Consider the following 27,639-nt stretch of genomic DNA (forward strand, 5'->3'; position numbering starts at 1 on the left):
GGCCGAGTGGCGGAACAACAGGCAGCAGGATGGCCCGGCCGTCCGTCCACCCACCCACCGAGGCCACATGGAACAATAACCCGAGCTCGCAGCCCCAAAGAGGGCGAGGAGGAGCCTGACCTCGGTGTCACCACTGAGGTTTGTGTTCATTTCATGACACGTTTTAAGGATGTGTTACATTGAAGAAGCTGCAACATTCTAGGCTCTGGTTCTAATTACATGAAAAAAATAACATTCAGACAACCATTAATTATAGTGACGACTGGAATGTTTTGGATCTTATTCCGTATGGTGTGCAATTTTCTCATTTTCGTGACCCAATTTTAAAAAAATGGGCACATAAGCATCAGTAGCTAGTCGTTCCATGAAAGACAATTTGAACAGAAATCACACAGACATGCCACATAGGGAGGATTTGTGAAAAAGCTCCAAAATATTTCTTTCACAAATGTTAAAGAATGTGTATCCTTTACACATGTGTGTGTGTGTAAAGTCTTGCAGTAGCAATGAAAAGGGGTTTTATTTTAATCAAAGTTATTCAAAATGTATTTTTCTTGAATATGACACACATGTCACTCAAATACAACACTTTTGAAAGGAACAGTATCTTACTGCCATTTTGACATCCAGTTGCAAGTTTTTCTAATTCTTGCCACATGTTTCTCCTAAATGCTCGACACGTTTGGGTGGAGGAGGGTCAGCTAGGCCGGCCTGCCTTTGCTGCGCTACTTAATGGTCAGAGCCAAGCCACGTGGAGCGGGAGATGGGGCTTTGAGAAAGTCAGTGCCTGTCTTTCTCCCAGTGCCAGTTCCTGCTTTTACAGCTTGCCAACTCCATTACTGCCCAAGCGGATTTCATCATCAATTTTGCGCAGCATAGTGTCAACTTTAGTGTTGTTGTCTATATTTACCCTAATGTATCTCCATAAACTGTCGTGGCTTTGAATCCATCCAATAGAGGAAACAGCGCTGAAAGTTAAAGTCAAGTTGGTGAAATTGTCTCGGATTCTTATTGTTGGAGCATTTTTCTGAGTATGAGTACATATGTAGTTTCAGCACCAATACCAGTGTACCAAACCAAAGCCTCATGTTTAAGTCGAAGGTTTTTAGCCATGACTTTCATCAAAGTCTACTTTCCAGCCATCCATTTTCTCTTGTGCTTGACCTCATTAGGGTGAGTTGAAGCATAAACCCAGTTTACATACTTTGAGCAAAAGGTCACGTATACCATGGAGGTTCAACACCCAGCCATATCACATTAGCATTCATATTCAGTCTTCAGCTGAGCCTACATGGTAAATACCTTGTTTAGTGTCATGTGTGTGAGCACTGGAAAAGGATAGGCGGATACACAAATGTTTCTGATTTTGTTCTTCTCCAGTGTTTTTTTTTTTTTTAATACAAGACACACCCATCAAAAGGGTTTACACATGATGTAAGGCTTCAGCAATAAAAATAAAAGTCCAGGCTTTCTTGGATTCCAGGATGGTAACTTGAGCCGCAGGACAGAATTGATGAACATTATTAGGAATATTCAAAATCAGGGATGGCAATTCAACGCACATTATTCCCTTGAATTTGAAGTTTACGCAGTTTGTTGAACAACTCCAGGTACTGTGTCATGGTGTCAACGCAGTCGGCCGGTGCAAAAATGCCTTCAGGCTTGGCAGCAAAGGCAGATGGCAGGTCTGGGACACTGGGGCCCAAGAATGACTGCATAAACTCCTTCATTAGATTCCAACAGTCCCCCGGAACCACACAGGGACAATATTCCACCTGCAGAGAGAGTGAGTGCAGTTACAACAAAGTGAGGTTGTGGGATAGTTGGCAGTGTGCCCTTACTTCTACTGATATTCCTCTGGCACTTGAGCTCATGGTCACTGTGCCAACTTTGATCAGGAAGTCGCAGTAGCGGTATCGTGACCCCCGGCACTCCACTTTGTGGCCTTTGGCATTCTGGAAGTGGCTCTTTAGCTTCACCATAAGCACGTCAAAGTTTGCGTCAGCTACCAAGCATGGCCCGTTCTCAAACAGAGCCAGGCAGCTTAGGGGGGTTTCAGAATTGTGCATCACATATAAGAGTTTGGAAGGTTGGCCTGGAACACAAAGGTAGCACTATCACTATTACTGTTGTTTTACATTCAGTATACAGTAATGCCGATCCTACTTTTCTACGGACTTTCGAGGGTTACAAACCATTTTTGTAACTTCAGTCTAAACACAGACACACACACACACCTAGAAAAGTTGTAATTGTACTACAAGATAATGTTCTGTATATTATATTTATATTCCTTGTATATTTTTCCTTTGTTTAACTAAATAGGGTGAGCAAAATACTAGGAACATCCTGTGATTGAGTTCACTCTAGTTTTACACTCCTGAAAACCATAACAAAATATTGTTAATGCAAAAACTACCACCGTGCCGCCCGAGAAGAACAGTGCCCCCCAAAACGGAGCTGCTATGCTGCACATGTTGACACATATTTCAAATGAAACATGTAGCTAAACGGAATAACAGCCTTAAGTATTACCACTGACAGTTCCAGTCGCATGGTACGTCTCACAGTCGACACAGAAGCTGCCTTGTTTCACAGCTCCCAGCTGCTCTAGTTTCTTGTGCACCATATCCACAGTCTGCTGCACGCTCTTCCCCTCTGCCACCGGCACCTGGCACACACTAAGTTACAAACTTTGTTTTAAACTCAACAAACAGCAAAGTGATCACACATTTGCGACTGAATATGATTACTCAGCGATAACTATTCCACAGCACATTATTGTGCTATTTGAGATAATCAGATGTACCACAGACCTATTTCCCTTAATTGGTCAGAAAATGTTAATCCTTTACCATAAATGCACCGTTGTTCATCTATCCATGTCAGTGATGTATCATGACAAGTAGTACAATTAAATATTCTCCCACTAGATGGTTGGGGGTACATAATTTATCCCATTCATTCAAAAGAATAAGTCATGGCAGACACAGGTCAGTACTTGTGTGAGTAAACTGAGACGAGCTAATGATTATTTCAGCATGCAGTATCCAACTATTGTTTGTATTTGGTGATATACCGTGAGATTTTCTCATGTAAAACATACGAATTGTCCCAATAAAGTTTGAGAATCACAGCCTAGCTCCGTTCGTGAATAGACAAAGCGATGCTGTGGACCTAAGATAAATCAGAAGGGTTATATGCGCGTTAAAACGCAATAGGCTTAATGAGTGACAATCCCAACCGTACACTGATACAATAAGGAAATAAAACCTCACCAAGTAACCCCCATTTTTATTATGATTGTTCGTTGCCAGATGCCGTCTTCAAAGTAGGCTGAATACTTCCGGGTGAAGTTCTTCTTCGTCTTGTTATTGACGGTGAATTTGGGTTTTCCGGTAAAAAATAAGTCCGAAAACAAAACAAAAACGACAACACGTAAAACAATATTGATTATTATATTTTTATTTTGTATGAACGATATTAACTACATGATACAGAAGAAAAAATAATGGAGCTTTAAGATGTGAACGTATTGAGGATGTGACGCAACGGACGACTTCCTTTCTGAGATATTGGCACGTGTTTGGCTAACTTCTGTTTACACCGTTAAAACGATTTGAACGTGAGTTATCATACGTGGACGAATTTATGAACGTTTTTATTACAGACTAAACAAACCGCAACCATGCCGAAAGCGAAAAAATCTAAAGGAGGAGGTGACAAGCGAGGGCAGTCTGACACTCTGGTTGACCAGATGCTACAGGGCGACACCGTTCGAAGCAAAGGCCGAGTGAAGCTTCGGGACGATCGGATTGAGGGCGAAGACAATTACGTGAACGAACGTCTGTCCAAGAAGATCTTGCAACAAGCCAGAATTCAACAAGAGGAACTCCAGAGCGAATATGGCCTGGTGCCAAAGAAGAAAGCACCCGTCACTTTTCTTGGTAAGGCTACCAAGACATGGATTGGGACTACACTATAAACAATAAAACTCACATGTTGCAATGGAGCTTGTTTTATCAATGGCATTTCAAACTAATTAATAACAATCTTCCAATTGAACCACCTAATGTTTTGCAATATACTACATAAAGATGGTGTAAAGTTGCCTCTGCACCCTTAATTACTGCAGTGCTTACTGTATTTCATTTGATTGTTTTCATTTATGGACTACAGGTATTTTCCATACAAATGTTTACCGTCATTGTGATTAGGGTATTGACAGACGACAGCATGTCTGTACAAATTTCGTTATATTGTCATAACCTACTGTTTTTCTGCATTTAGTTTTTAGATTCTTCATGGTAAGATTTTATTGCTGTCTTGTGTCTCAACACGCACACAAATGTGCCAAGTGGAACACAAGGACTTTTCTAACAATGTTTTTTTTCCCCCTTGAAATTATTTTTCAGGTCCCTCATCTCGGGATGCAGATTCAGATGAGGAGTGGCCAGCGCTGGGAGCAACCGTTGGTAGCGGTGACACCAACGCTGTGTGTGATACCGAAGTTGTGGTTGATGCAGATGACGAGAAAGCCATTGAGATGTTCATGAATAAGAACCCCCCAATGAGGCAAGACCCCGGTAGCATCTCGACTTTGGATCTACATAATCATACACAAATAAATGATATGTGTGTATGTGGGGTTTTTTTTGTCTTGCAGGAGAACCTTAGCAGACATTATAATGGAGAAGATAACAGAAAAACAGACAGAAGTAGGAACAGTCATGTCAGAAGTATCTGGCTGTCCGATGCAACAACTTGACCCCAGGATAGTAGAAGTGTATAGAGGTGTCAATAAGGTGAATGGTCTTAAAATTAGACACTTGCACTTTTGCTGATACATACAGTTTAAATCAATAAAATAATGAAATAATTTAGAATTTTGTTCTTATCCAAGTGCATTTGGCAGCTTGAGGAGATTCCAGTCGGAATTAAAAGTGTTTTTGTGTTATTTATGCTCCAGGTCCTGTCAAAATATCGCAGTGGAAAGTTGCCAAAGGCCTTTAAAATAATACCGGCTCTTTCAAACTGGGAGCAGGTCCTCTATTTGACTGAGCCCGAGACCTGGACGGCAGCTGCCATGTATCAAGCGACAAGGTCAGTTCTCTGCATGACATGAATGGGGATTTTATCAGAATGACAGTCTTCAGTATGTTGATTTGCTGTTGTTGCAGAATCTTCTCCTCCAATCTGAAAGAGCGAATGGCCCAGAGATTTTACAACTTGGTGTTGTTGCCCAGAGTTCGGGATGATATTGTTGAGTACAAGAAACTCAATTTTCATCTTTATAGTGCTCTGAAGAAGGCTTTGTTCAAACCAGGGGCCTGGTTTAAAGGTGAGACTTTTGCTCAAGGCCAAGCTAACGACATCCCATACTGAGGTGTTTCAAAAATTCAGGATTTCCAGAGTTAATAGTCACAGTTTTATTCATGCTACCTGAGTGATATTCATTTAATAATGTTTATTTTTGTGGTTGTATTTTTTGCAGTGGTGTACAGCACTAAATCATATTAACAACTGTTTCTCTCTCACTTTGTCTAGCTAATAATAGTTCCCAAAATATTAATACTGTATTAATAAGTCTGAGTCCAGTATCCCAATAATAAACATATTTCATTAAAATCAACACTGCCACACTAATTTTTAGCTTATGTTCAGAATTAAAGTAATTATATTCAGCTTCCTCAGCAATGTAGTTAAAACTGTTGGCTTGAATACCAAATAATTTCTGGTATTTGTCAGTTTTTGGTTCACAATGTCCACTGACACCAATTGTTTCCATTCTGGATATAAGATGTTGCCATAATATTATTAAATCATTTCCTATGTGAAATTTTCGTCGCATGTTTCGAAACGATCATTGTGTAACATGTCCACTTGGTGGCGGTGTTGTTTACAAAAACATGATAAGATAAGATAAAACCTTTATTAGTCTCGCAATGGAGAAATTGCCAAAGCTGCTGCTCCTTGGAGTTTATTGATTAATGATCCGCAATTGAATATTTCAGTCTGTGTTAAGATGGTTACTGAAAGTTACTAAGAATAGGTACTTATGAACACTCTTAAGTTATTCATTTTTACGATGTTGAAGAAAGTCTGTAAAATGTTTTTCTTGTCCTTGAACACAGAAAAATATATTCAGACTTTATACTTTCATATTTCTAATTTAATGAAATCAGGTCCAGAACCACCGTTGTCTTAACTATAAAAAAACTCACCGTATACAACTAGGACATATAATTATCCTATAGAGAGAGAGAGAGAGAGCTATAATGTTTACCTTGGGAAAAGCATTAATAAGTATTAACCGTGACCTGATTCTATTATGTTTATTTGCTCTCAGTTCTATAACCCTAACACCACTGCACAAATTGGCTCTCTACATGGCCACTGACGCAACCATTGGAATTTATTGCCATTGTATAAAAGATACACACTTACCATTTTATCAGCTTTTAAAAAAGCATTCATTACATAATCAAAGTCATATTTCAGGAACGTGTGTTGATCATATGACCGACTAAAACACAAAATCTTTAATCTTGTTTGTCCCACAGGTATACTGATACCCCTGTGTGAATCTGGGACATGCACTCTCAGAGAGGCAATCATCATCGGAAGCATCTTAACGAAGTGTTCTATCCCTGTGCTCCATGCCAGGTAAAAATTGTCTCCTCACATACACTATGTTATTGTGTTGGTATTCTTGTTTAATGATGCAAAATTGTTTATCTAATTACTTGATTCATCAATGGGATAATCTCCACATTCCTACATACCCACTTGGGCTATGGCAAGTGATTATGGACAAACTTACTTTGCCTTTTGAAGTACAACAAAAAGATTGCAGACAAACGCATCCAAACCAACCACATCACCAACATGGACGAGGTGCCGCTCACTTTCGAACAGCACGGTAGTGATACGCACAACAGGGCACTTGAAGTCAGCTTTTACTGTTAAGTTTAGTTGCCATGGTAATGGACAGAAACGGCCAATGTGACATTGCTAGCGGCGTGGGAGCGATGCCGAACACAGTTTTACTGCTCTGTGTGAGTTGCACCACTATTTGTGATCGTATTGTGGATGCTTGTGCCAACATGTCTCCTTGAACTGTTGTGCCTTCCCAAAAGCCGGCATCATTTCTGAGGAGCCGCACGGCAACGAGACTGACTCTGACAATGATGCGAGGCAACATGGTGTGTTTGAATGTGAACTTGCCCGGCTGTTCACAATGATAATGTTTCGATGATGAAAGTAATTCACTACCACACTGGCCAACGGGCCACTGTAAATGTTGAACCCTGCATAAAAAATTGTGATAGTTTAAATAATGTGGCGTGAGTAAAATTGTTGCGCAAATAAAACTTAGGATAAATTTATAGGCCTACAAGTGCAAGGCGGCTGCTGATCCATAAGGATTTAGAGTTCATGCTTTTTCGTATTTGTAACTATAAAACATGTATAAAGTGATAAATTGTTCACACACCAATGATGCATTTTTTTAGAGAATAATTTAAAAACAGTTCCCAGTTGTCTTTTACCAATAATAGGCAGGTGCCACGATAGTTGTTGACATTCAAAATGAGCACATTACAATAGGTGCGGTCAGTTTGCATGCAGTGGAAGATTGCATAACATGCATCCTTTTTTTTTTTAACCTTTCAGCGCTACAATGCTCAAATTGGCAGAAATGGAGTACAACGGTGCCAACAGCATTTTCCTGCGTCTGTTGCTCGACAAGAAATACGCCCTGCCTTTCCGTGTGCTCGATGCCTTGGTGGCTCACTTCCTATCTTTCCGCACCGAACAGCGAGTACTTCCTGTGCTCTGGCACCAGAGTTTCCTCACACTAGCGCAGCGATACAAGGCTGACCTTGCCTCCGAACAGAAGACGGCGCTGCTAGAGCTGCTCAAGATACAAACCCACCCTCAGATCTCTGCAGAGATTCGCAGAGAACTACAGAACTCGGAGTCACGGGATATTGAAATCGGGATCCCCGCAAATATTGACATGGACTGAGAATTTGTTCAGCTCCCTAGCCTCCTCCTATGAAAAATCAGTTGAATACTGTACATCGGACAGAGTTGAAAAAGCACATCAGTGTTCACATGTGTTCTCAAACATAAGGTTTTTCTCTGAATTGCAGTTCACGCACAGAAATGCTTTGTATGTGTTTGATGATGACTACAATTCAAAGCAGCAATTTGTATTAAAAGCAAACGGAATCCTTAACAATTGAGAATGGAAATCACCTTATTTCTCCCCTATGTGTGTGTTCATCCATTTCCAAAGATAAGATATTGAGGAGTGTAATTAATCTACCGGTAATTGAAACATTCATCCATTTTTTATGCTTATCCTCATTGTGCCTGATGCTGAATTTGGGCTGGGGGCAGGGCACTCCCTGGTCTTGTTGGCTTTCAATCACTGGACACATACGGACAAACAACCAGTCACGCCTATAGATAATCTGGAGTTTTAATGGTGTGATCTGTTCATATTTTATACGACTTGTCTCATGGTCTCCTTTTAATACCATTTTATACCTCAACTAAAATTTTAAAATAGAAAATATTCACCCGCGTATCCTTAAAATAGAAAATATTCACCCGCGTATCCGTTAGGTTCACCATTAAGCGGATACTTTTCTGAAACAAAATCAACATAAATTACAAGGCATGGTAAAATCCATAGTGAACAAGGTTTTTATCGGTCAAACATTAAAGTAGAAAATTGAAATATCTATTAAAAAAATCCCGATGTGCTACAAAAAAAGTAGACATTTTAAAATGAACGTCAAAAATACTTATTCGGAAACATACAGCCACCTCCGATTAAGACCAGCGTTACCTACAGTAGTTGAAATTGAAATTGGTATCAGTCCCATGAAGTGTGGCTAAATCTGAGCGACCGATTTGTTTATAGAGCGGCAATTGAATGCTAATATTTAAATGCTAAAATGTCCATGGTAGGCAACAAGTCTGTGAGCCCGGTAAGTTTTTCCAGTTTGGTCGACTTTGTAAGATGCCTCCTCTGATATCTTATTCATACATGTCCCGCGAGTTTTAAAGAGATTAAGACATGCTCTGCTCGTATTTACGGCAATGATACCGAAGGAAACCCAAACACGCTAGCAGCTAAGCTAAGACAAATGGGCGTTAAGAATGATTTCTTAGTGAAATAACAGTCAATTCTCTTTCAAATGACTAAATTTTAAAAAGATGTGTTAAAAGACATCGATTCATATTCTCCCACAAATTGAAACTGTTTCCAGGAGTTATAATTTCTTTGGCTTGCATTTATCAAATTACCCCAATGATGAGGAGTCATCACTTTTAATTCATGTTAATATTCAGTATAAATTCAATCTACATTGTAGTTTTCCAGCTATTGATATTTACAATTATTCAAAATTTTGGGGAACACTTTATACTGAAAGATCCAATTGCCCATTTGTTTATGTTATTTAGTGTTGGTTCTTTATCTAACTTTTTCCAAGGATGAATATTGTGACCCTCAACTGATGTTTGATTATGACGTGGCTGTACGGGCGGGCTACGACTTGGACTTAGTTGGGAACCTCCGTGCTGTTCAGAGCCTAAGAGCCCTGGAGGAGGGCACCAGTCGCCGAGTGTCTTCTCATTTGCCTGGAATCCAGCAGAACATCCAGGCGCTCAAGAGGAAGACAGTGATCATTTGGATGTTCCAGGTCTTCTAACAGTTTTATGTGTGAGTTTAATAGGGTTTCTGTGGTGCTAACTGTTTTCCTCTAGGTATGTGAGGAACAGAAATGTGAGGAGGAGGTGTTCCCGCTTGCGGTCCACTACCTGGACTCTTACCTGAGCCGCCATGCTGTGCGAGACTCTATGCTGCAGCTTTTAGGGGTCGTCGCCATGTTGCTGGCCTCCAAGATGAGAGAGATGGTTCCTCTGACAGCCAGCAAGCTCTGCATCTACACCAACTTCTCTATTTCATTGACAGAAATCCTGGTAAATGTGTCTCTTGAACATGCAATCAATGATCACGATCCAGACTTCCATCCATCCATATTCTATACTGCTTGTTGTCATTAGCGCTGGGGCCTATTCAGGTGGGGTAAACCTTGGACTGGTCACCAGCCAATCACAGCGGATAGAGATGAACAATCATTTATAACTAAGGACAGTTTAGAGTTGTCAAAGTTTTGGGAATAGTTTACAGCTTGGCTTGCTTTAGCTAAAACAGCATTGACTGCCTGAAATTTTCCTCAAGGTTGGATAGCTGTTACGGCGGGAGTCACCTGCCATTCTGGTAGTCAAAGAATCCGAGATTTCTGACGTATGTACGTTCCATAGACAGTAATACTATTGAAACAAGGTATCGTATTAAGATCCAAAACACAAGAAAAACTAAATACGGTATAATGAAAAATCCTAAAGTATTATAACCCAGGTGACATCAGAAAATTGTCTATAAACCTTCTGAATGTGACTGCAACATTTCAATAAGATGCATACTGTGGGGAAATCCATCCATCCATCCAGCCAACTATCCATTCTCAACACTGCCCACACAGAAATCCGGCGTGTGTATAATTACACCCTCAGCAACACAAGAGGAAATGTGGGGACAAAAATCATGGTTCTTCTTTGAATGGGTTATTTCCTTAGGCCCTACCTTATCCTTTCACAAATCTAAAAATACAACAATGCTTTGTCATGCTGACAGTAGACAGCAAGGTAACCAAACTATTCGAAACACACTTTTTAATACTGCTCGATAAAAACACAATCCTAATGCCTGAATTAGTCTACCATGACCTGTTTTCACCAAAATAGTAGGTACCGGTAGATGGTTCACTCAAAGTGTTTTCCAACTTGTCACAGCAAAGTCTGAAGGTTAATAGGACAAAACAGCAGAAAAAACATTTGAGCTGCACAAACATTCCTCTAGTGTTCTCCCCCCACCCCGCTCCTCATAAACTGGATCATTTATCTTTTCAATTCCCGAAAAGGATCTCTTAAATAACACCGTATGGTTAAACAGGCCACAACAGGCGTTTGATGGTTCATGGGCAGCTATAAATTTTGAGACACTGATAATCACACTATCAAGCACGGTATAATCCTGTGTGTGTGTGTGTGTTGCAGCAGTTCGAGGTGTCAGTGGTGTCCAGGTTAGACTGGGGTCTGGCCTCTGTGCTCCCCTCTGACTTCCTGGAGCCAATTCTTCACGCGCTCTCCTTTCTCCAAGCCCAGCACCTTCCCAACGTGCGACGACATGTTCACTCCTACGTCGCACTGGCAACCATCGGTGAGTTGCATAACAATGTTACATAAAATCCGGCAAACGTCAATATGAATTGTGCACTGATAAGATCACAGTGCCAGCTAGGTTTTTTTTTTTTTTTAAATTGCTTGATATTGCACCCCTTGCGTTTGAACACATTTTATACTTATATCCTGCAAGGATATCTCAATCTCCTTTTGTTTTCCTACTCACTTTGATAAATATTTAACTTAGTGGAAGGGTCATCATGCCTTCATCTTAATAAGATTGACTGATTGACTACTACCCCCTCAAAAAAGAGCATGAAATAACAGCTCTCGCTAAACACTACTGCTGGAGTTCCAACCAGGGACAACTGAGTCCATGCTACCAATTCCAACTTAACAAATTTTAAAGTCGCGCTACAAGTCTTCAAAGCATTTAGTACAGTGCACTCCGCTTAATAGAACACCATTGGGCCGAAGCGCTTCTGTTCTACTAAGCGGAGTTTCTATTAACCGGAGACACTTTATTAGGTACACCTTCAGACACGTCGACGACCAAGTTATGCACGCAGAAAAACCCCTGCTGACGAGTTAGAAGAGATATTTCGACTGTGGACGTCCATATCTTTAATCAAACATCAAAACAACAACTTTAATCAACTTCAGTCAAACATCTCAAATCACGAGAAAAATTTCGTTACTTTTGTCTGGAAACAGGAGTCCGTAATTTTGCGTAACTTCCCTCTCAATGCGCTGGATAAAAGGGAAGTCCTGGAAACCGCGGGCGTACCTTCTGAGAATCCGGCAATGCATCGTATCGTCTAAGTATGTCCTTCTTATCCGCAGGTGATAGCCCTCGTCTCTTGAATGAAGTTGAAGCCATTGTGACGTGCGTGTGTCTATGTGTGGAGTGACGCGTGCTACCTGTTACTGTATACGGCTAGAACTACCGCGTTTTCTCGCGATAGTGGTACAGTATCGCGATAGCTACACTTCGAAAACCACTAGTTTACAATGTTCATTGCTTACGGCCTGTTCTATTAAGCGGAGATCTGTTCTACTAAGCGGAGTATCTTTATAGGAAATTGCATTAGGCAAATCCGTTCCAGAGCCTTTTGCTCTACTAAGCGGATTACTCTATTAACCGGTGTTCTATTAAGCGGAGTGCACTGTACTTGAGGCCCAGAGTTCCCCTTTGATATGTTTGAATAATGATAAACCAAGCAGATACTACTATCTTATCCTCAATGTTCCATTTACTTGCCATGCATGTTTTTGGAATGTGGGAGGAAACCGGAGTACCCCGAGAAAACCCACGCAGGCACGGGAAGAACATGCAAACCTCACACAGGAAGGCCAGAGCCGTAATCGAAACCCTGCAGCTCTGCACTGTGAGGATGCGCTCACCAGTCGGCAGCCCCATTGGAAAGTAGTAGCATAAAATAAATTGCCTGCACAAAATGTAGACATTTTAAAATCGGATTAAAAGCAGATTTATTACACTGAACGTTTCTATCCACATATTTCACCCATGTTTAAATATATGCTTAATATTTACTTCAGGGCTTGCCTTGCTTGGCATGTCATCGAACAGTGTGTTCATTATTAACATATGTCTTAATTTCTGAAATCTTAGAAATGAATCCAGACCGAGTTCAGCAGGAGGGTTTATTTCATTAAAATGTTAGAGTTTGGTATTGTCTTGGCAGAGGTCTATGCTGGCCTGCCATTGTAGTCATCTTGAAACTGAACGATAACTGTGGAAATAAGGTGACTTTGAGGTTTGGGAACAGTGGATGCTCTGCAGCTATAAGTTTGATTGTGTTGTGTCAGCAGTTCATTGAGGGGACAGAGAGCTGAGTTTGTATAATTCAGTATTGTGTGCAGTGAATGACTGCTGTCCCCCTATTCAGCCCACGCTTCTCACGAAGCTCTGCGGTGCTGCCCCAGGCGATAGCATTAGATGCTCTGTGACACAAAAAAAACCCCACCAAAAAGTTATGACCACTCGCAGTTCCCTTACATTGTGACCCATTCGCAGGGGTGTGCTGGGAAGTCTTGAACGGTAGACTTGGTGTCTCGGCACCTCTCCTCCCTGAGGCGTTGAAGATGATATGTCCGATTGTCACGTTGTAGCCAATGACAACATTTAAAGTGCTTTTGTTCCTCATGCATGCAAAACAAATAACTTCTGTATTTTGAAATTGTACTTCTGTCTTTTTGAATATGACTTCTGTATTTTCCATCCAGTGAAAATGTCTGTAAATGCGTTGGGGGATAAGAACGATGAAAGTATTAAGTCAATTAAACAAAACAGATTTTAAAAAAAAGTTTTTAAATTGATGATCAATTGTTTCTTCTGAGCATTAATTTATGTTCTCATTTATACAAAATACTAAGCACTCAACACTTAGACATGTTACTTCACTGAGGTATTTGCTTTCCAGAGTTCTATATTCTATGTATTTTTTCATTTATTCCCAGAGTTGAAGTCTTTTGAATTTTTGCCCTCCACCCTTGCTTGTGCCTGTGTGAGCACCGCAATGCAGAGGCTCAACTTGGTGGACTCGCCTGACTCACTGCTCAAGTTTCTGGCTAATCTCCTGGTCACTGATCTGGTAAGGATCATGTTTACAGTTTCACTTTCAACGGGAGTGGAAAACACTGTTTTCGTGATGAAAAAAACTGAAACCAAACTGTACAAAAACAATAGCAATATTTCTCATAGGTAAGTGCTATTACTTCATTACAGGCACCCAGAAATATATAAGAAAATACGAAACAATATGAAATAATTACATGAATTGACAAATAACACCAGAAAAAGTAATGACACAGAAGTGATATTTTCCGAAAAGCTTAAACAATACAGTATGAATATGAAATAATGAAACTCATCATACAGGGCCAGTGCCAGTTCTGGGAGGGCCATCACAACATGGCTCATGATGGTGCGACTGAGCCACCACCCAAAAAGCTTCATGTGGGACCCATTAAATTTTCTAAAAACAAAGCAGCCATACCAAAACCAGGACAAAATTGGGCTGAAAAAAAGCTTGAAATCCAAAGTGTATGAAAGCTATTCATACTAAAACCGAGCTTCCACTGTGCATTCATTATAGCAGATGCTTTTATTCGAGTGACCCGCTCAAGCAAAAAAATAACGAACAGCAACCGTAGGCAATCGAATATCGATCACCGTTCATGTTCTCTCTGGCCTGCTGTTGAACCTTTTGTTCTTTTGTGCTTCACCTCGGCCACAGGGCTCCGTCCTCCTCTGCTACAGTCAGTTGCAGAGAGCAGTGGATCTCATCCTGCCTTCTTCCCCTTTCCAAGCCGCTGTTTGCAGATCAGAGGTCAGTCAGGCTCCCGCTGATGTTGACCATCTTTTATTGACGTCATTGACGCCCGGTGAAAACCAGCTGGAAACTCCGCCCTGACACCACAGGCAAGTGTGAATGTGGCGGGCCGAAATGTCTTTTTGCTTACTCATAAGTTAATCACAGCATTTAGATCACTTATGGGGGTTGACACAGGTTGAAGATGTGGTGCAAATGTTGCAGATTGTTTTGAGGTACTTTCAAAGTTACCGCAGAAGTTTCCAAACACTCATTCGTTGTTGCCCATTTACATTGGTATGCCTTTCTTACACCACACACTTGGGACTCAAAGCTAGCCATAACTACTCGAGTTTCAAATGTTTTAGATTGCATCCATGTCCCATGTTTGGAATCTAAATCGACAGTAAACGTGTTTGGCTTCAACGTCAATGTTACCGTAAATGTGTTCAAGCTCTGCGTTAAATAAAATAATTGCATGTAAATGACTGACAACATGAGGCAGCACTTGCTTACTTTTTATTTTCTTTTATTGATGCACTCATCCCAGTCACAAGAGTGTCATACCAGGCGATAACTTTGGCACGTGGAAGAAAAATCGAGTTCTCAACAAAAGGACCTAAGCGAACATGAAATTGTACCAAAGAAATATGAACACTTGCTTTTATGAACACTGCTCTTTACATTCTTGAAATGACAAAATCTAACTGAAATGTTGACGATTTCAACCTTTCATGCACTGTATACACATTCACATCGGCTTTACATTCTGGAGAACCTTCAGTTTGTCAAAGAAAAACTGAAACAAACATTGCCATATCACCATTCCAGTTTCAGGAGGTTTGCAGTTCTGGGTGCTTTTTTTTGGTTTTATGTGCAATTCTAAAAGTAATTCCACCCCATTTATCGGCTATCCTGTAATAACTTGTCACTTTCTGATGTTATTATTCACCGTTGTGATTTCGAAATAATGTGAGGATTTCCAGTGTGAAATAAAAGTTTGATGTCCTGGAACACAATCAAGAGCATATATGCCAAATATTTCTTTCATAAGCATTTTAATATCATAAACGCAGAATGGACACGTCTGTTCACTATTTGTAAGGAGTATTCCCATTTAAGCTATCAAGAGAAAGAATAAAACCTCTTATCTGGCTTTAATACATTTTCTATAGTTCTTCCAAATAAAATGCAGGACCTGAGCCATAAACCCAAAGACACCCAAGCACCATCATTTACTTCATCCGTTACAGATGAACATTTAGCTAATAAAACCTCACTATTTACTTGAAACAAATGCTGCCGTCTTTCCTGAATTGTGACTGGAAAACATCTGTTGAAAGACAGTGGCTATACCTGTGCACATGCAATAGTGTAGATTTGGGTGTAGCGGCAGGTTTAACAGGTTACGCTTGTTATGCGTCAGTTTGTTTTTATTCCGATCATCTTTCAAATTTGGACCGCATCATTTCAAAAGAACATACGGATTGGAAATAATTAGTCCTGAGCACTTGTGCATTTAAAGACAAACAGATCCACGAGTGTTCACGAGACTGCTCTTTGGCATCAGGAAATGTTGGAAGTTTAATTCTATCATAAAATGCAGTAAAAGTTGCAAAAACTAATATAGAGAAGCAGGACTCGAAGTTGAACCTGACTGACAATGACATTAAATGATAAAAGTGCCATGAAGCCATAAATACTTTTCTTAAGTGTCTGGGTGGGAAAAAAACAACAAAAAACACCCCCCCCCCCAAAAAAAAAGACTCTGAATACATATCATAATAGGTCCAAGAAGGATCCCCAAATGACTGATGGTCCGACACAAACTTACATTCAAGATGTTTTGGTTTTAGGGTAATTTTTGATGATGCTCTTTACTTATTCAAAGTTTGAGAACCTGAGAGCCCACCTCGCATTTTTTACAACAATCATTTTAACCCGACCGAGCCATAAAATATCTCTCCCTCTTCCCCCCTTTTTTTTTGGTGTGTGCAATTCCCGATGTTGGCCGCTAAGATGCTGCCGATTGTGCGCTACTCTCTTGTCAGAATGCATTTTGGCATATGATCGAGAGCCATGTGCGAAAGCGACAGCGCCTTCATTGGCGTTCATCTCGGAGCAGGGCTGTGAATCATCAAGGCCTGCTTGTAAGCCTCAGTGACATTATCGCAGTCCGTAATGGAGAAGGCGCTGTCAGCCACTCCGGCATCGTAGCAGTTCCACTGCCTCTGCAGCCCATCTCCGAGAATACAGTCTTCTTGAATGTCCAGCAGGTTGTCAGCGGACACACACCCTCTCATGGCGGGCCCGCCAGCTTTGCCCGGCCGTGCTGGAAGTCCTACGCGGTCTGGAAGATCGAGCTGGTCAAACGACTCAGAGGACAGAATGCTGTCCTCGCTGATGGCGCCACTTGATCTCACCCTGGCGCCCCTGCTGGGTAACGAAACATTCAGCTGATCCAGTGAACCAAACTCCTGCAACCCATCTGAGGAAAACTTTCCATTTCGCTTGAGGATGCCTTTCCTGTGGGTTGACGCTGAGGGGCACGCTTTAGATTGTGGAACAAAGCCAGAGTCACTGTTCTCAGGAGAGGATGAGTAATAGCCAGATTCTTGCTCTGTGGGCTTCTTTAGGATACCTTTGCGAGGTTGCATTGCAGAAGAGGGCTCACGTTCACTTTCTGGAGCGGGCAAACCCAAAATGTTCTGCTGCTCAGCTGAAACATCAACCGGAGTCTCGTTCGTCACCCTCTGTTTCACACTGTTTCTTCTTTTTAGTATTCCTTTAGAAGGCCGAGTGTCTGTAGCCCCTTCATGGATGGGCTGAGAGACATTATTCTCCTTTCGTGACCTACGCACAGAGCGTTGGCGCGCCACATCGCCCGAGCCACTACCCTGCGAGCGGAGCAGGCAGCGCATCTTGGAGCCGTTCTCCAGCAAAGGCCTTGACGTTCGCCGCAGCCAGCTGGCGACGCTGGCCAACCCGGCCGGGTGCTGCGTCGACGGAGAGGCTGTCGATGGAGTCTCCTCAGCTTGGCTGGCCTTTGTCTCGGCCAGGACTGACTGCTGGTAACCCCAGTTGAGCCACCAGTGTCCCGCGATCTCCTCAATTGTTGCTCTGCGCTCAGGGTTTACCATTAGCATCCAACGAATGAGACCACACGCATCTGTCAGGAAGCAAGAGGGGTCAAGAAAATGTATTATTTGTCTGCAGCATTGGAAATTACAACTTAATGATGTAAAATCAACCAAAATTTATATTCAATGGATGACTTTAATGCTTTATCTGGAATATATCTTTTTTTTGGCATTCCATCTTCTGATCCAGCATAAAATATGTATCAGTACGTTTCCAGGCTCGATGACACAAAAAATATATATTTCAAACCCAAACTTGACGTTTTCCCTTCAAGGTGGGACAGACAATCACCCGGCAAGTATACAAAGAGATCCTGTGGTGGTTTGCTTTGTTCAGTGTTCAAGAAGAGAGTTCTAGCAACACAACTCATGGCTGCTTTTTTAAATTCCCTGAGCATCTGACAGTTCATGGCGAAGAAAAAAGAAGCCTGCCTACTCATCTGACCTGGCTTTGTGACCCCCCCCCCCCCCTTTTCATTCCCCGGCTCAAGGGGGTTATTTAAAGTGATCCGTTTTAGAGACCTGCACAACATCAAGATGGCCAAGACAACAGAGCTGCAGATCATGCTGGAAGAAACATTCCGGGATTTTATTAAAGGCATTGTTCAGAGACTCGGAAAGTTTGGATTTGAAATATAGCTTTTGTGACACCAGCCCAGGATCTCTTTTGGCATACCTCACACACAGACATAAACTGTATTAAATTCAGACAAGGAATGTGTAGTTTCCAGACAAAATTTTATGGGAACATCATGAAAAACGATCTACTTTATGCATAACCTCTGTCTGAGTTACAATAGCAGCTATAAATTATTCTCCCTGTAAAGAAATTATGAAACACTCACCAGAGGGTTTGTTTGGTTTTCTGTAATTTCCAGTGCTGATCTGCTGGACGAGTGACTTGTGGTTGTTCCCATCAAAGGGCATGGTGCCGTGAACCATCGTATACAAAAGCACCCCAAGAGACCACGTGTCCACCTCCGGTCCACGATATGGCCGACCATTTACAATCTCCGGAGATGCGTACAACGGGCTACCGCAGAATGTCTGAAGGTACTCGTCTCCATGATAAAGGTTTGACAGGCCAAAGTCTGCAATCTGGAACAAATAAAGCGCGAGATAGACACATTGAACTTTCAGTCGCTTCCTAACTAAAAACATACCAAATACTTTGGACAAATCTATTGAGACACACCTTCCACTCAGAACTAATCAATTAGGTGAGTGCGACTTTTCACAAGACTGTTCCCCATTGAACACTGCGAGGGTTGAAAAAGCATGCTCGGATGGTTTTGTTCCCAAGCGCCTTGGGATGAACTAGAACAAAATATGTGAGCAAGGTCCTCAACAGAAATGACCTCTGACCTCACAGCACTAATGGACAAAAATGTCCTACAAACACATTTGTTCAAGTCTCATGACCAGGTGTCTCAATACCTTTGTCCATTTCGAGTACAGTTGATCACTTCAAATCAATAATGTTTTTTGATTTCATTTTTTTGGTCTTGGACACAACTGTATAATAAGTTACAGACGGCTGTATACCTTCACGTTGCCATTGCCATCTAGTAAAATATTCTCCAGTTTCAGGTCCCGGTGAACTATTCCATTCTGAAAGAAGAAGAAGAAAAAAAGGCCATAGCAGTTATTTTCACAAGATTGCATCTTTGAAATTCCGTACATGACAATCCTTGACATTTTATAGTGTGTTAGTCTACACTACATAAACGGATTATACCCCCCCCCCCCCCCAGGTTGGAACGCATTCTTTCTTCTTTTCCTGGTGCGTCAGCTATGCTGCATTGTCCTTGGCTCTGTGGGGGGCATGCCTTCCATGAATATTTGCCTTTGAAAAAATGCAAGTCATCTGCTCGCTTCTAGCCAGGGACATGCTGTGTAGCGCTGTCCATTTGGTATGAAGATCTATTGTCTGCACATTTTTATGATTCAAAGTTAGGCCAAACATAGCCAACATTTTACAATGGCCCCTTGTATGAGGGGCCGATAAAAACAAAACAGGTGGTTGACGTGAACATGATAGGTTAATTTACTGTGTAAATATTATCTAGTCGACATGTCAAGCACCACCACTGAAGCTTTAGCTTTTGGCCTGCTGGAGTGGGCCGATGGTGTGCGAGTGTGCTTGTTCTCTTCCATCGCGCCCTCATTAGCGAACGTGAATGTGTGTGTTGGAATGGTTGGCCTTTAGCCCCCCCCTCCCACCGCCATTGTTCTCATAGCATCCCCGTTCCAATCAGCCAGCTGACAGTTAATAATGGTCATTATGCAACAGCGGGGGGTTCTGATGTCCTGGAAGGAACACGAGCTGAGCAATTGGTCTGAGGAGGAGCTCTGCGTCATTCATGTGCGCAGAGCCGCCATGTGGATCATGCAAAAACGCTTGCAAAGGCCAGCTGTCATAACACATGTTCTCTGTTGAACTTATTGGATGAACGCGTGAGATTTAAACGCATCCTTACCTGATGGCAGTAGTGCACGGCGGACACAATCTGTCTGAAGAAGTGCCTCGACTCGCGCTCGCAGATGTGCCTCCTGTCACAGATGAAGTCGTACAAGTCCCCCCGGCTGGCATACTCCATCACAATCACGATTTTGTCCTTGTTCTCAAATACTGAAAAGGACAGATAAAACCATTTCAGCCAAATGCTAATCAGAATTCAATGTACTGACATATGGCAATTCAGACTATGCGCAATCTAGTGAGATCCGACACAGCTGAAATACATATTTCATACAATTCAGGTAACAATAGTTGCAATGGCAATTTTTGCTATGGCAATATTTGGCCATTAATACCACTTACAGGAATAGAGAGGAATACCACACATACACATGTTGTACAGTGTGACACCATGTCTCAAGTCACATCCTGAGTGTTTAGCTCCCAAATCTGAGTCAAGTCTCTAGTCTTTTAGATTTCTAGCCAGCCAAACGAATTGGGATAAACGCTATGCATAGCGACAAGTGCGCACTGAGGCAATTTTGATTCGGGGAGCTGGAAGACACAAGGCCATGTGCGCTGCCCACAACACTGCCGTTCTGATGTAACGCGGAGTCACGGACTTATGTAACAGAGCATCAGTTGCCACAAAAGGCTTGCGTGAGCGCACTCAGAACCAAACAATCGCAGACTGATATAAACAGCTGTTTACGAGTATCATGTTTTGCTCTTCACGTGTGCGGCCAAAGGCTCAACACAAAAAATAAAAAGAAAACCAACACTTGCACTGTGCGCATACCTTCGTAAATGGTGATGATGTGCGGGTGACACAGCGATGACATGATTTCGATTTCTCGGCGAATGTGAACCAGGTCTTGCTCATCCTTGATCTTCTCCTTTCTGATGGACTTAATGGCAACCTTTAAAAAGAAGCACGGAGAATATATAAGAATAACATGTCCAAGGCTTTTACAATAATTTTCTTTAAACTTATCAGTATTTGGCCATCTGTTCAATGAATCATACATTACACAGAAGAGACGAGGCTGATTATTACCGTGTTGGCAGAACACAGCGATCCGTTTACAGCTAATGGCTATCATGAGAACAATTCAAAAGGGAAAAAAAAAATCTTAAATTAAATAACTATTACCGAATACAAGAATAGTTCACTGACGTATAAAGCTTCTGTGGTAATGATGCTTCAAATACTGGACCCTGAAAAGAATCCTGTAACAAGCACGAAATCGGGTCTTGATAATCAAAGACTTTTGACAAGCCAGTATCCATGTGTTGGATCCGGGATGCCGGGCATTCCTCGCCGCTCAGCCTCAAGGTTAAGAAGCGTCATCATGAGGCACCAGATGTTGTTTGGGATAGCCTTCTTATTTGCGAGGCCTCCGGGCTACCAGACAGACAAGCGGACAAAGCGGAGACTTGACATGTCCATTTCAACCCGGCAATCCTGCCGTGAATCACCGTCTGGGCTGGAGGTGTCGTGTGCGTCAGTGCGGGGCTCACGCCGCTCAGACTCCCTTTCCTGACTTTTGCGAACTCAGATTTCCTGCGTTTGTTTGAATAGCTGTCAGACGGGCCTGCCGGACTCATGATGACTTCACACCCCAGTGAGGTTATCGGAGTGTGTGTGCGCCCTTTGTCACCAGCAGTTTGTTCTACGTACTCGGCACCCACAGCCGAAAAATCTTTGGGCTCCAGTACAAACACTACCAGACTGCAACTGTGCTCCCACCCAGAAAGTGGAAAAACAACAAAGGCATGACGGTCTCGACCATATTAGGTTGTTTTGATTTGCTTTTGCGACTAATATGTCAGAAAATGTTGCGTTTTCCCCCACTTAAGAATAAATTGTATTTTACATTTGTTTAGCAAATAGAATGCATAGCTTCGATTGTTTTAAGCCATAAATTAGTTGGTAGGGCATTACATTTTGGATTTATGATGGCTTCTTTCATTGGAAGAAATTTCAGGGATTTAATTTGAACTAATAGAGACATTTTTAAAATGTGTTTTTCTCTGCCTACATATTTCCCTCTAGTATTTGTGTATCAGCATTTAGACATCGACCCGTTTGCTACAGATTTTTCAGAGTGGGCAAAATACACAGGGGACAGATTAGCAAACCTGTAAAATATTTTTTAGAACAATTTCTCCTTGTTCTCTTAACGGGAATCTATCAAGAGAAAGGGAGGGATTCTTTGATGTTTTCCTGTGCACGTGACAAACCAAATTACTGTTATTAGAGCCCTGAGAGCGGCTCTCATCAATGGGTGCTGTGGCTCATTAATTTCAGCAATCATACCTTTTGGGGACATTTGCTTCACTAAAGGCTTGGAAACACAGAACTAGGGTGTAGAGTTTGGGGTTGCTCCAAATTAGCATTGCGATGCTTTTAACAGAAGTCTGTGATGTGTCATTTTCGTTCCTCTTGTGGTTTTATGAACTCAATGAAGATGAGTGTGGTTCAGATCAAAGTGGCAGCCAGTAGGCAGGATGAAGCTATCGTCTTGTCTGGCGCCCCTCTCTGTGTCAAATCACATAGGCTGTTGTGCTTTTGTGCTATTATTGGTAGGGCAGGTAAATAAAAACTAAGCAGAGGAATGTTGTATTTATTTACAACTCAGTTAAAGGCTATTTTGCTTGAAGCACATTTAGAGCAGCCACTTGGTACTTATCAGTATTATGACAGCAGGCTCAGCAAGACGTCGGCAGGGGGTCATTGTCAGACACCAACTCACATCCTGTGGCGCATGCGCCCGGGGTCACGACTCAACATGTACTGTGATGTGAGGGACATGACTCAACAAGTAGCTGTGACGTGACGTGTACAGGTGTAAGGAGGGAAATTCCATCTCTATTTGCACTTTCACCCCCCCACTCACCCACCCCCCCCAAAACAATGAGCGTTACTGATAAACAAGACGATGGCTTCTCAGACGTGGAGACACTCCCTCGAAACTTTTAGGTCATGAATTGAGATCAAGCAGAGAGTCCGTCTGGAAAAAGGCAGGGGTAGAAACCCCTTCACATTCCAGCCGTAGCTGGGAGAGAGAGAGATCAGCAAACAGTAAAGGTATAGACAAAAGGCTCTAGAAATGGAAGATGCACTAACATTTGGCGAACCAGAGTAGGGTTGTTATAGCGAGAAAAAAAATGCAATTAAAACAAAGTTTTTAAGAGCCCAAAAACATTTATGTCAGAAAGGCTCATCATATACAGTGGAGTGCTAAACTTACTACACGGTTGTAACAGTTACAAAGTTATTCCTACTTTATCTACGTTTTCATATTTCTTTTCAAGCAGTCCTGACAGGTAAATCGACCAACGAGCACCTAAGTGGCTACTCAAAAAATACTGTAATGCTGAAAAATTCAAAAATGGTCAAAGAATTCAATACACCTCCATCAATTCAGACGACAATATTAAAGCGTATATGATACATTTCAGCCAATTTCTGTCAAACCTTTTCGCATTCATTATCGGACAGTACTGTTCAATTAGACACTTTCATAAAGAACGTCAATGAAATTGGTGGAACGCTTACCAACTTTGAACTACAGTGGTGCCTTTTGATAAAAGATTTAGTTCCATGACAATCTATTACCTCTGAATTGAATGAAAGTGCCCTTAATCTGTTCCGACCTCCCTAACAACCAAACATTTTTGTAAATGTTTTAAAAAAAATAAATATCACCACTTATAAAATATCACACTATGAAATTCTAATTTATAAAAACATGCTGCAATAATATACTGTAGTTCAGTTGAAAGTAAAGATTTAATCAGTTTGTGCATCACGTTTTAAAGTTTCAATTCAATTCTGTTGTGCCCACCTTGGCCACTGGGGGCAGTCTAACAAGCCTACAGACAAAAAGCCTAGAGGACAAAAAGCACTCAGTGACTCAGGAGACTTTTAGAATCATTTTTTATGCAGAGGATAAAGAATACATGCCTGTGAGTGTTGATATCTCATCCGTCTACAGGTGTTGCTCTGAGTTTGTGTTCAAATAACCATAGCTTTAAAAGGTATAACACTGTGAATAAGATGCGTGCCGGTGGCCTTTTCAATTATGTTTTAGACTGAATACAAGGTCGTTCTTTATTTTTTTTATTTACAATGCTTTATTCCCTTTGCTTTGTGTCTAGTTTGATCGTAAACTTAAACTGGGAGTGGCAGTTGGCTTACAGTCGGTATTTATTTTTTTCCTTTCATGATCTGCCAAACTGCTGCAACTTGTGAAGTGAGTTCACTGCCACCTGACAGTACAGTTTGACAGTTTGCTTGCAATACAATACAGCTTTATTTAGCTAGCGCTTTCACAACAGCTACAGCTGTAACAAAACCCTTTACAGCTTTAATATAAAATACCAAACACAATGCAAAAGAACACATACCATAAAACATGCAGAAGAATAGTCGAAACAACTGTGCCTAGATACGCTTTGAAGTAGTTGTAGATGAAAGGGAGAATCAAAAGTGTCTGTCACCAGCGGATCAGAGACGTCATGCCCACAGCGCGTGACGTCACACTCGTCTGCTCCAAGCTAAATTTGAAAATAAACTGTAGCGTCCATTGACGAATAGAGGGATTGGTTCATTTCTCCTGTCCCCTTTAGATCCGCTTCAATTCCGCTCTAAATACTGTAGTTCGCTATTTTCTCATAAACTATCCCAGTCAGCACGTGACATCAATTTGAGGTCAATTTCATGTTGAAGATTGCATTTTGAGGTCATATTGATGTTGAATTGACCCGAGAAGCCCACTGTTGATAGAAATCAGAAGTTGTAACTTGTCTTCTGTTTTTTGTTTTCATTATTTCCCCAAACGTCCCAGTGATGTGATATTGACTTCTGGAAAGAACCAAGTGCACCCCTTAATTTCGCTGAAGTGCCTCACTCACCCAAATGCCTTTCCCGGTTGGTTACAAGCCACTGGGAGGTTTTACGGTTGGAAAGCTTTGTGTGCATTGACTGGTTTAGGAGCATTCAATCTCTTTTTTGTGTCGTCTTTTGTGATACGAGCACATTCCTCACACGTTTCAGAGTCCGCCTCTACGATCGGGGACAAGAATTGCCCTCAGATTGTGATGTTCTACAACATTGACGCAGTATTCTTTTAGTTTATGTAAAAATTGTGCAGTTTCTGACTTTTATCACAACTGCACTCTGCATGGAAGAACCTTATTTCTGAACAGATGGCCAAGAAGCTCTTTGACTATCGCCAATTAAATGTATATGTTGATTAAAGCTAAAAAAAGACAAACTATATATAATTAAAGCCTACCAGTCTGCCAGATCGCTCCCTCGCTTTCTTCACTTTGCCATATGTTCCTTTCCCGAGCGTCTCCAGGAACTCATAGCGGTGTTTTAGGTTGTGCTTGTGGTGGTGTCGCTTCACGGCTTGTTTCTTCACCTGGACCGTCGCGAGGAGAGCTTTCGCTTCGGCTGGAAGTTTCTCGACTGGCGGCCAAGAGCTTGACGAAAGTCGGCCAACACTGGATCCCTCCATCCTGACCTGACGGAGGACAGAAAAGTGAAACTTGGAAGCACCCAACAGGTACACTACAGCGTGTTGGGAGGCGCATGCTCTTTCATGATACGTCATAGAGCCGATGGGCGGATGAGTGCGAGAAGGAGCGCTTGATATAATGACGGGTGATGCCGATTTATACGTGAACCGAACGTGTCAATTGGAATTCATTTTATTTTACTCTGCGTTTTCGTTGACCTCCCCTCTATGTTTTTAGGGTGTTGGAGCGTAACATCCATACCTTTTCTCGAGTGCTGTACTGTACTGTAAATGGCACACAAATTCTATACTTTAAAAAATATATACAACTACGTACGTGGAACATAGGGATTAAATACAAGCGCACTGATACTCTTGCGGCACAAAGCACAACTCAACTCAACTCAACGCCTACTTGCTCAAACACAACCCTGTTGGTTACGATTTTGCGAATGGGAGTGATAAAAACATGTTTGTGAGGCAATCGCGTTAGTAGACCAACAACAACAAGCAACGTTCTTTAAAACTTGCATGTAAGAAAATCACCAATTAGTATAAACCCAAATACCATAACAGTCTTTCTCAAATTGCTATTGTTTGATTAGGTTGTCTATACTTACTGAAAGTAAGAGATCTAAACAGCCATAGGACACATTTTAAGAAAAGAAACGCATCACACCACATCACCAAACAAAAATGTCTCAAAAAGGAAGTACTGTATTTTTTCTCAATGTATTAACAAACTGACTTACTTTAAATGCAGGCATGTTTAATCGTCCATAAAGCTATTCTGTTGTTACACAGTTAATTAACTTTAATATGGTGCCTTAGTTGGCAGGCTCTGTTTTTTTTTTTTTGTTGCTGTTTTTGTCTTTTGTCATATGGACCCGTTGTGGACTGTTTTACCGTTTTGGCCACGACATTTGTTGAATGAGAAGAATCTGTGCTTGATGGTTGCGCCTTCTCGACAGAATGTGTCACATTGATTTTGAAAGGTGGAATGTTGGCGCAATTTGACTGTAGCCGCTTGTGGGGGGTTTTCGGCAGTAATGGGCATTATTTTTCACAGCCCAGTTTTGTTCAGCGGCAATGTTGGCGCTGTTGGACAGTATGCGTTGGTGGAGCTGAGGATGATGATAGAGGAGCGCAGGCGCGGTACGCAGATACCTTTTTGGGAGTGAGAGTCGTTGCATGGAATTGAAGCCGATATAAAATTGACAGAAGTGAACAAATTTCTTTTAACGTCAATGGACGACAGCTTCTTGTTTACTTTCACACTTAGCTAGTAGCCGACGTGTGGGACGTCATGCACGTTTTGAGCATGACATCTCTGGTCTACTGGTGTAGGGAGACTTTGATTATCTCCTCTTTCACCTATAACTGCTTCGAACAACAAGGCCTATGTAGGAATAGTTGTTTCGATTGTATGACTGTCCATGTTTTAGGTTGTGTGTTCTGTTATATTTTATTGTTATTTTATGGAACACTTCTGTAAAGCACACTGTTACAGCTGTAGCTGTTGCGGAAACGCTATATAGATGCACTGTATTGTATTGCATCTCCTGCCATCTAGTGGAAGAACATTTAATTGTTCGGCCTGCCACTTTGAATTGTTGTTTTCGCTCGATTAAAAAGATACATGATTTGTAGGTAATGCATGATCATTTTCAGATCAGTTAGGTGAAACGCAATAACTTTCTACAGGGCACGAAAATCTCTCACGACACACTCGTGTGACTCGGGCCTCGGCACAGTGATAGTTGTCTCAATTTCTCAATGTGTAGGTAGGAGTGACAGCAGTGTCATTGGAGCAAATATCCACAAGAGGGCGGCGTCCAAACAGAAATGGTTTACAGTGTAATATACAATACAATACAATACATTTCTCCTATCTATAATGAAAATGAAAA

General features: G+C 41.6%; 5 protein-coding genes across 7 annotated transcripts in view; 3 read left to right on the forward strand and 2 right to left on the reverse strand.

The window, feature by feature from the left end:
• The window catches only part of srsf3b (serine and arginine rich splicing factor 3b), a 30,927-nt gene extending 29,932 nt beyond the window's left edge, over window positions 1-995 (forward strand). The window contains exon 6 of the mRNA XM_052076717.1: window positions 358-995. Within this exon, the coding sequence (XP_051932677.1) occupies window positions 358-421 (64 nt within the window). The 3' untranslated portion in view covers window positions 422-995. The remainder of the gene's footprint in view (window positions 1-357) is intronic.
• ccnd3 (cyclin D3) lies at window positions 8-15,302 on the forward strand. Of its 2 annotated transcripts, none has more exons than XM_052076695.1 (6): window positions 8-138; window positions 9,510-9,719; window positions 9,784-9,999; window positions 11,140-11,302; window positions 13,747-13,880; window positions 14,526-15,302. In XM_052076695.1, the coding sequence occupies exons 2-6, from the start codon at window positions 9,534-9,536 to the stop codon at window positions 14,700-14,702; spliced, it is 876 nt and encodes a 291-aa protein (XP_051932655.1). In that variant the 5' UTR covers window positions 8-138; window positions 9,510-9,533; the 3' UTR covers window positions 14,703-15,302. The 2 variants fall into 2 exon arrangements, with proteins under 2 accessions (XP_051932655.1, XP_051932654.1); XM_052076694.1 differs by lacking the exon at window positions 8-138 and adding an exon at window positions 8,889-9,002.
• med20 (mediator complex subunit 20) lies at window positions 1,358-3,367 on the reverse strand. 2 transcript variants are annotated; one of them, XM_052076709.1, is made up of 4 exons: window positions 3,279-3,367; window positions 2,536-2,681; window positions 1,842-2,095; window positions 1,358-1,775 (listed from the first exon to the last, which is right to left on the reverse strand). In XM_052076709.1, the coding sequence occupies exons 1-4, from the start codon at window positions 3,290-3,292 to the stop codon at window positions 1,554-1,556; spliced, it is 636 nt and encodes a 211-aa protein (XP_051932669.1). In that variant the 5' UTR covers window positions 3,293-3,367; the 3' UTR covers window positions 1,358-1,553. The 2 variants fall into 2 exon arrangements, with proteins under 2 accessions (XP_051932669.1, XP_051932670.1); XM_052076710.1 differs by lacking the exon at window positions 3,279-3,367 and adding an exon at window positions 2,856-3,261.
• Window positions 3,555-8,245, forward strand: bysl (bystin-like). Its single transcript, XM_052076680.1, has 7 exons — window positions 3,555-3,947; window positions 4,416-4,575; window positions 4,667-4,805; window positions 4,970-5,103; window positions 5,181-5,341; window positions 6,564-6,666; window positions 7,675-8,245. Exons 1-7 carry the CDS (start codon window positions 3,689-3,691, stop codon window positions 8,027-8,029), a joined length of 1,311 nt encoding a protein of 436 aa, XP_051932640.1. The 5' UTR covers window positions 3,555-3,688; the 3' UTR covers window positions 8,030-8,245.
• nuak2 (NUAK family, SNF1-like kinase, 2) lies at window positions 15,107-25,807 on the reverse strand. The gene is made up of 6 exons (XM_052076671.1): window positions 25,505-25,807; window positions 21,001-21,121; window positions 20,221-20,372; window positions 19,286-19,351; window positions 18,586-18,838; window positions 15,107-17,769 (listed from the first exon to the last, which is right to left on the reverse strand). The coding sequence occupies exons 1-6, from the start codon at window positions 25,727-25,729 to the stop codon at window positions 16,712-16,714; spliced, it is 1,875 nt and encodes a 624-aa protein (XP_051932631.1). The 5' UTR covers window positions 25,730-25,807; the 3' UTR covers window positions 15,107-16,711.
• Between the last annotated feature and the right edge of the window lie 1,832 nt (window positions 25,808-27,639).

Source organism: Hippocampus zosterae, chromosome 9 (assembly GCF_025434085.1).
Source record: "Hippocampus zosterae strain Florida chromosome 9, ASM2543408v3, whole genome shotgun sequence".
NCBI classification, from domain to species: Eukaryota; Metazoa; Chordata; class Actinopteri; order Syngnathiformes; family Syngnathidae; genus Hippocampus; species Hippocampus zosterae.

Excerpts from the sequence above, each read along its gene's own strand:
- nuak2 (XM_052076671.1), bottom strand. The coding sequence starts at position 25,729 with ATGGAGGGATCCAGTGTTGGCCGACTTTCGTCAAGCTCTTGGCCGCCA. Across the intron at positions 21,122-25,504 it reads GGGAGCGATCTGGCAGACTG|GTTGCCATTAAGTCCATCAG; the intron begins GTAGGCTTTAAT and ends TTCTTTTTAAAG. Across the intron at positions 20,373-21,000 it reads CATCATCACCATTTACGAAG|TATTTGAGAACAAGGACAAA; the intron begins GTATGCGCACAG and ends TGTCCTTTTCAG.
- med20 (XM_052076709.1), bottom strand. Across the intron at positions 2,096-2,535 it reads TGCGACTGGAACTGTCAGTG|GCCAACCTTCCAAACTCTTA; the intron begins GTAATACTTAAG and ends TTTGTGTTCCAG. Across the intron at positions 1,776-1,841 it reads CCAGAGGAATATCAGTAGAA|GTGGAATATTGTCCCTGTGT; the intron begins GTAAGGGCACAC and ends CTCTCTCTGCAG.
- ccnd3 (XM_052076694.1), top strand. The coding sequence starts at position 8,970 with ATGTCCATGGTAGGCAACAAGTCTGTGAGCCCG. Across the intron at positions 11,303-13,746 it reads CGTCGCACTGGCAACCATCG|AGTTGAAGTCTTTTGAATTT; the intron begins GTGAGTTGCATA and ends ATTTATTCCCAG. Across the intron at positions 13,881-14,525 it reads ATCTCCTGGTCACTGATCTG|GGCTCCGTCCTCCTCTGCTA; the intron begins GTAAGGATCATG and ends CCTCGGCCACAG.
- bysl (XM_052076680.1), top strand. The coding sequence starts at position 3,689 with ATGCCGAAAGCGAAAAAATCTAAAGGAGGAGGTGACAAGCGAGGGCAG. Across the intron at positions 4,576-4,666 it reads AATAAGAACCCCCCAATGAG|GAGAACCTTAGCAGACATTA; the intron begins GCAAGACCCCGG and ends TTTGTCTTGCAG. Across the intron at positions 5,342-6,563 it reads ACCAGGGGCCTGGTTTAAAG|GTATACTGATACCCCTGTGT; the intron begins GTGAGACTTTTG and ends TTTGTCCCACAG.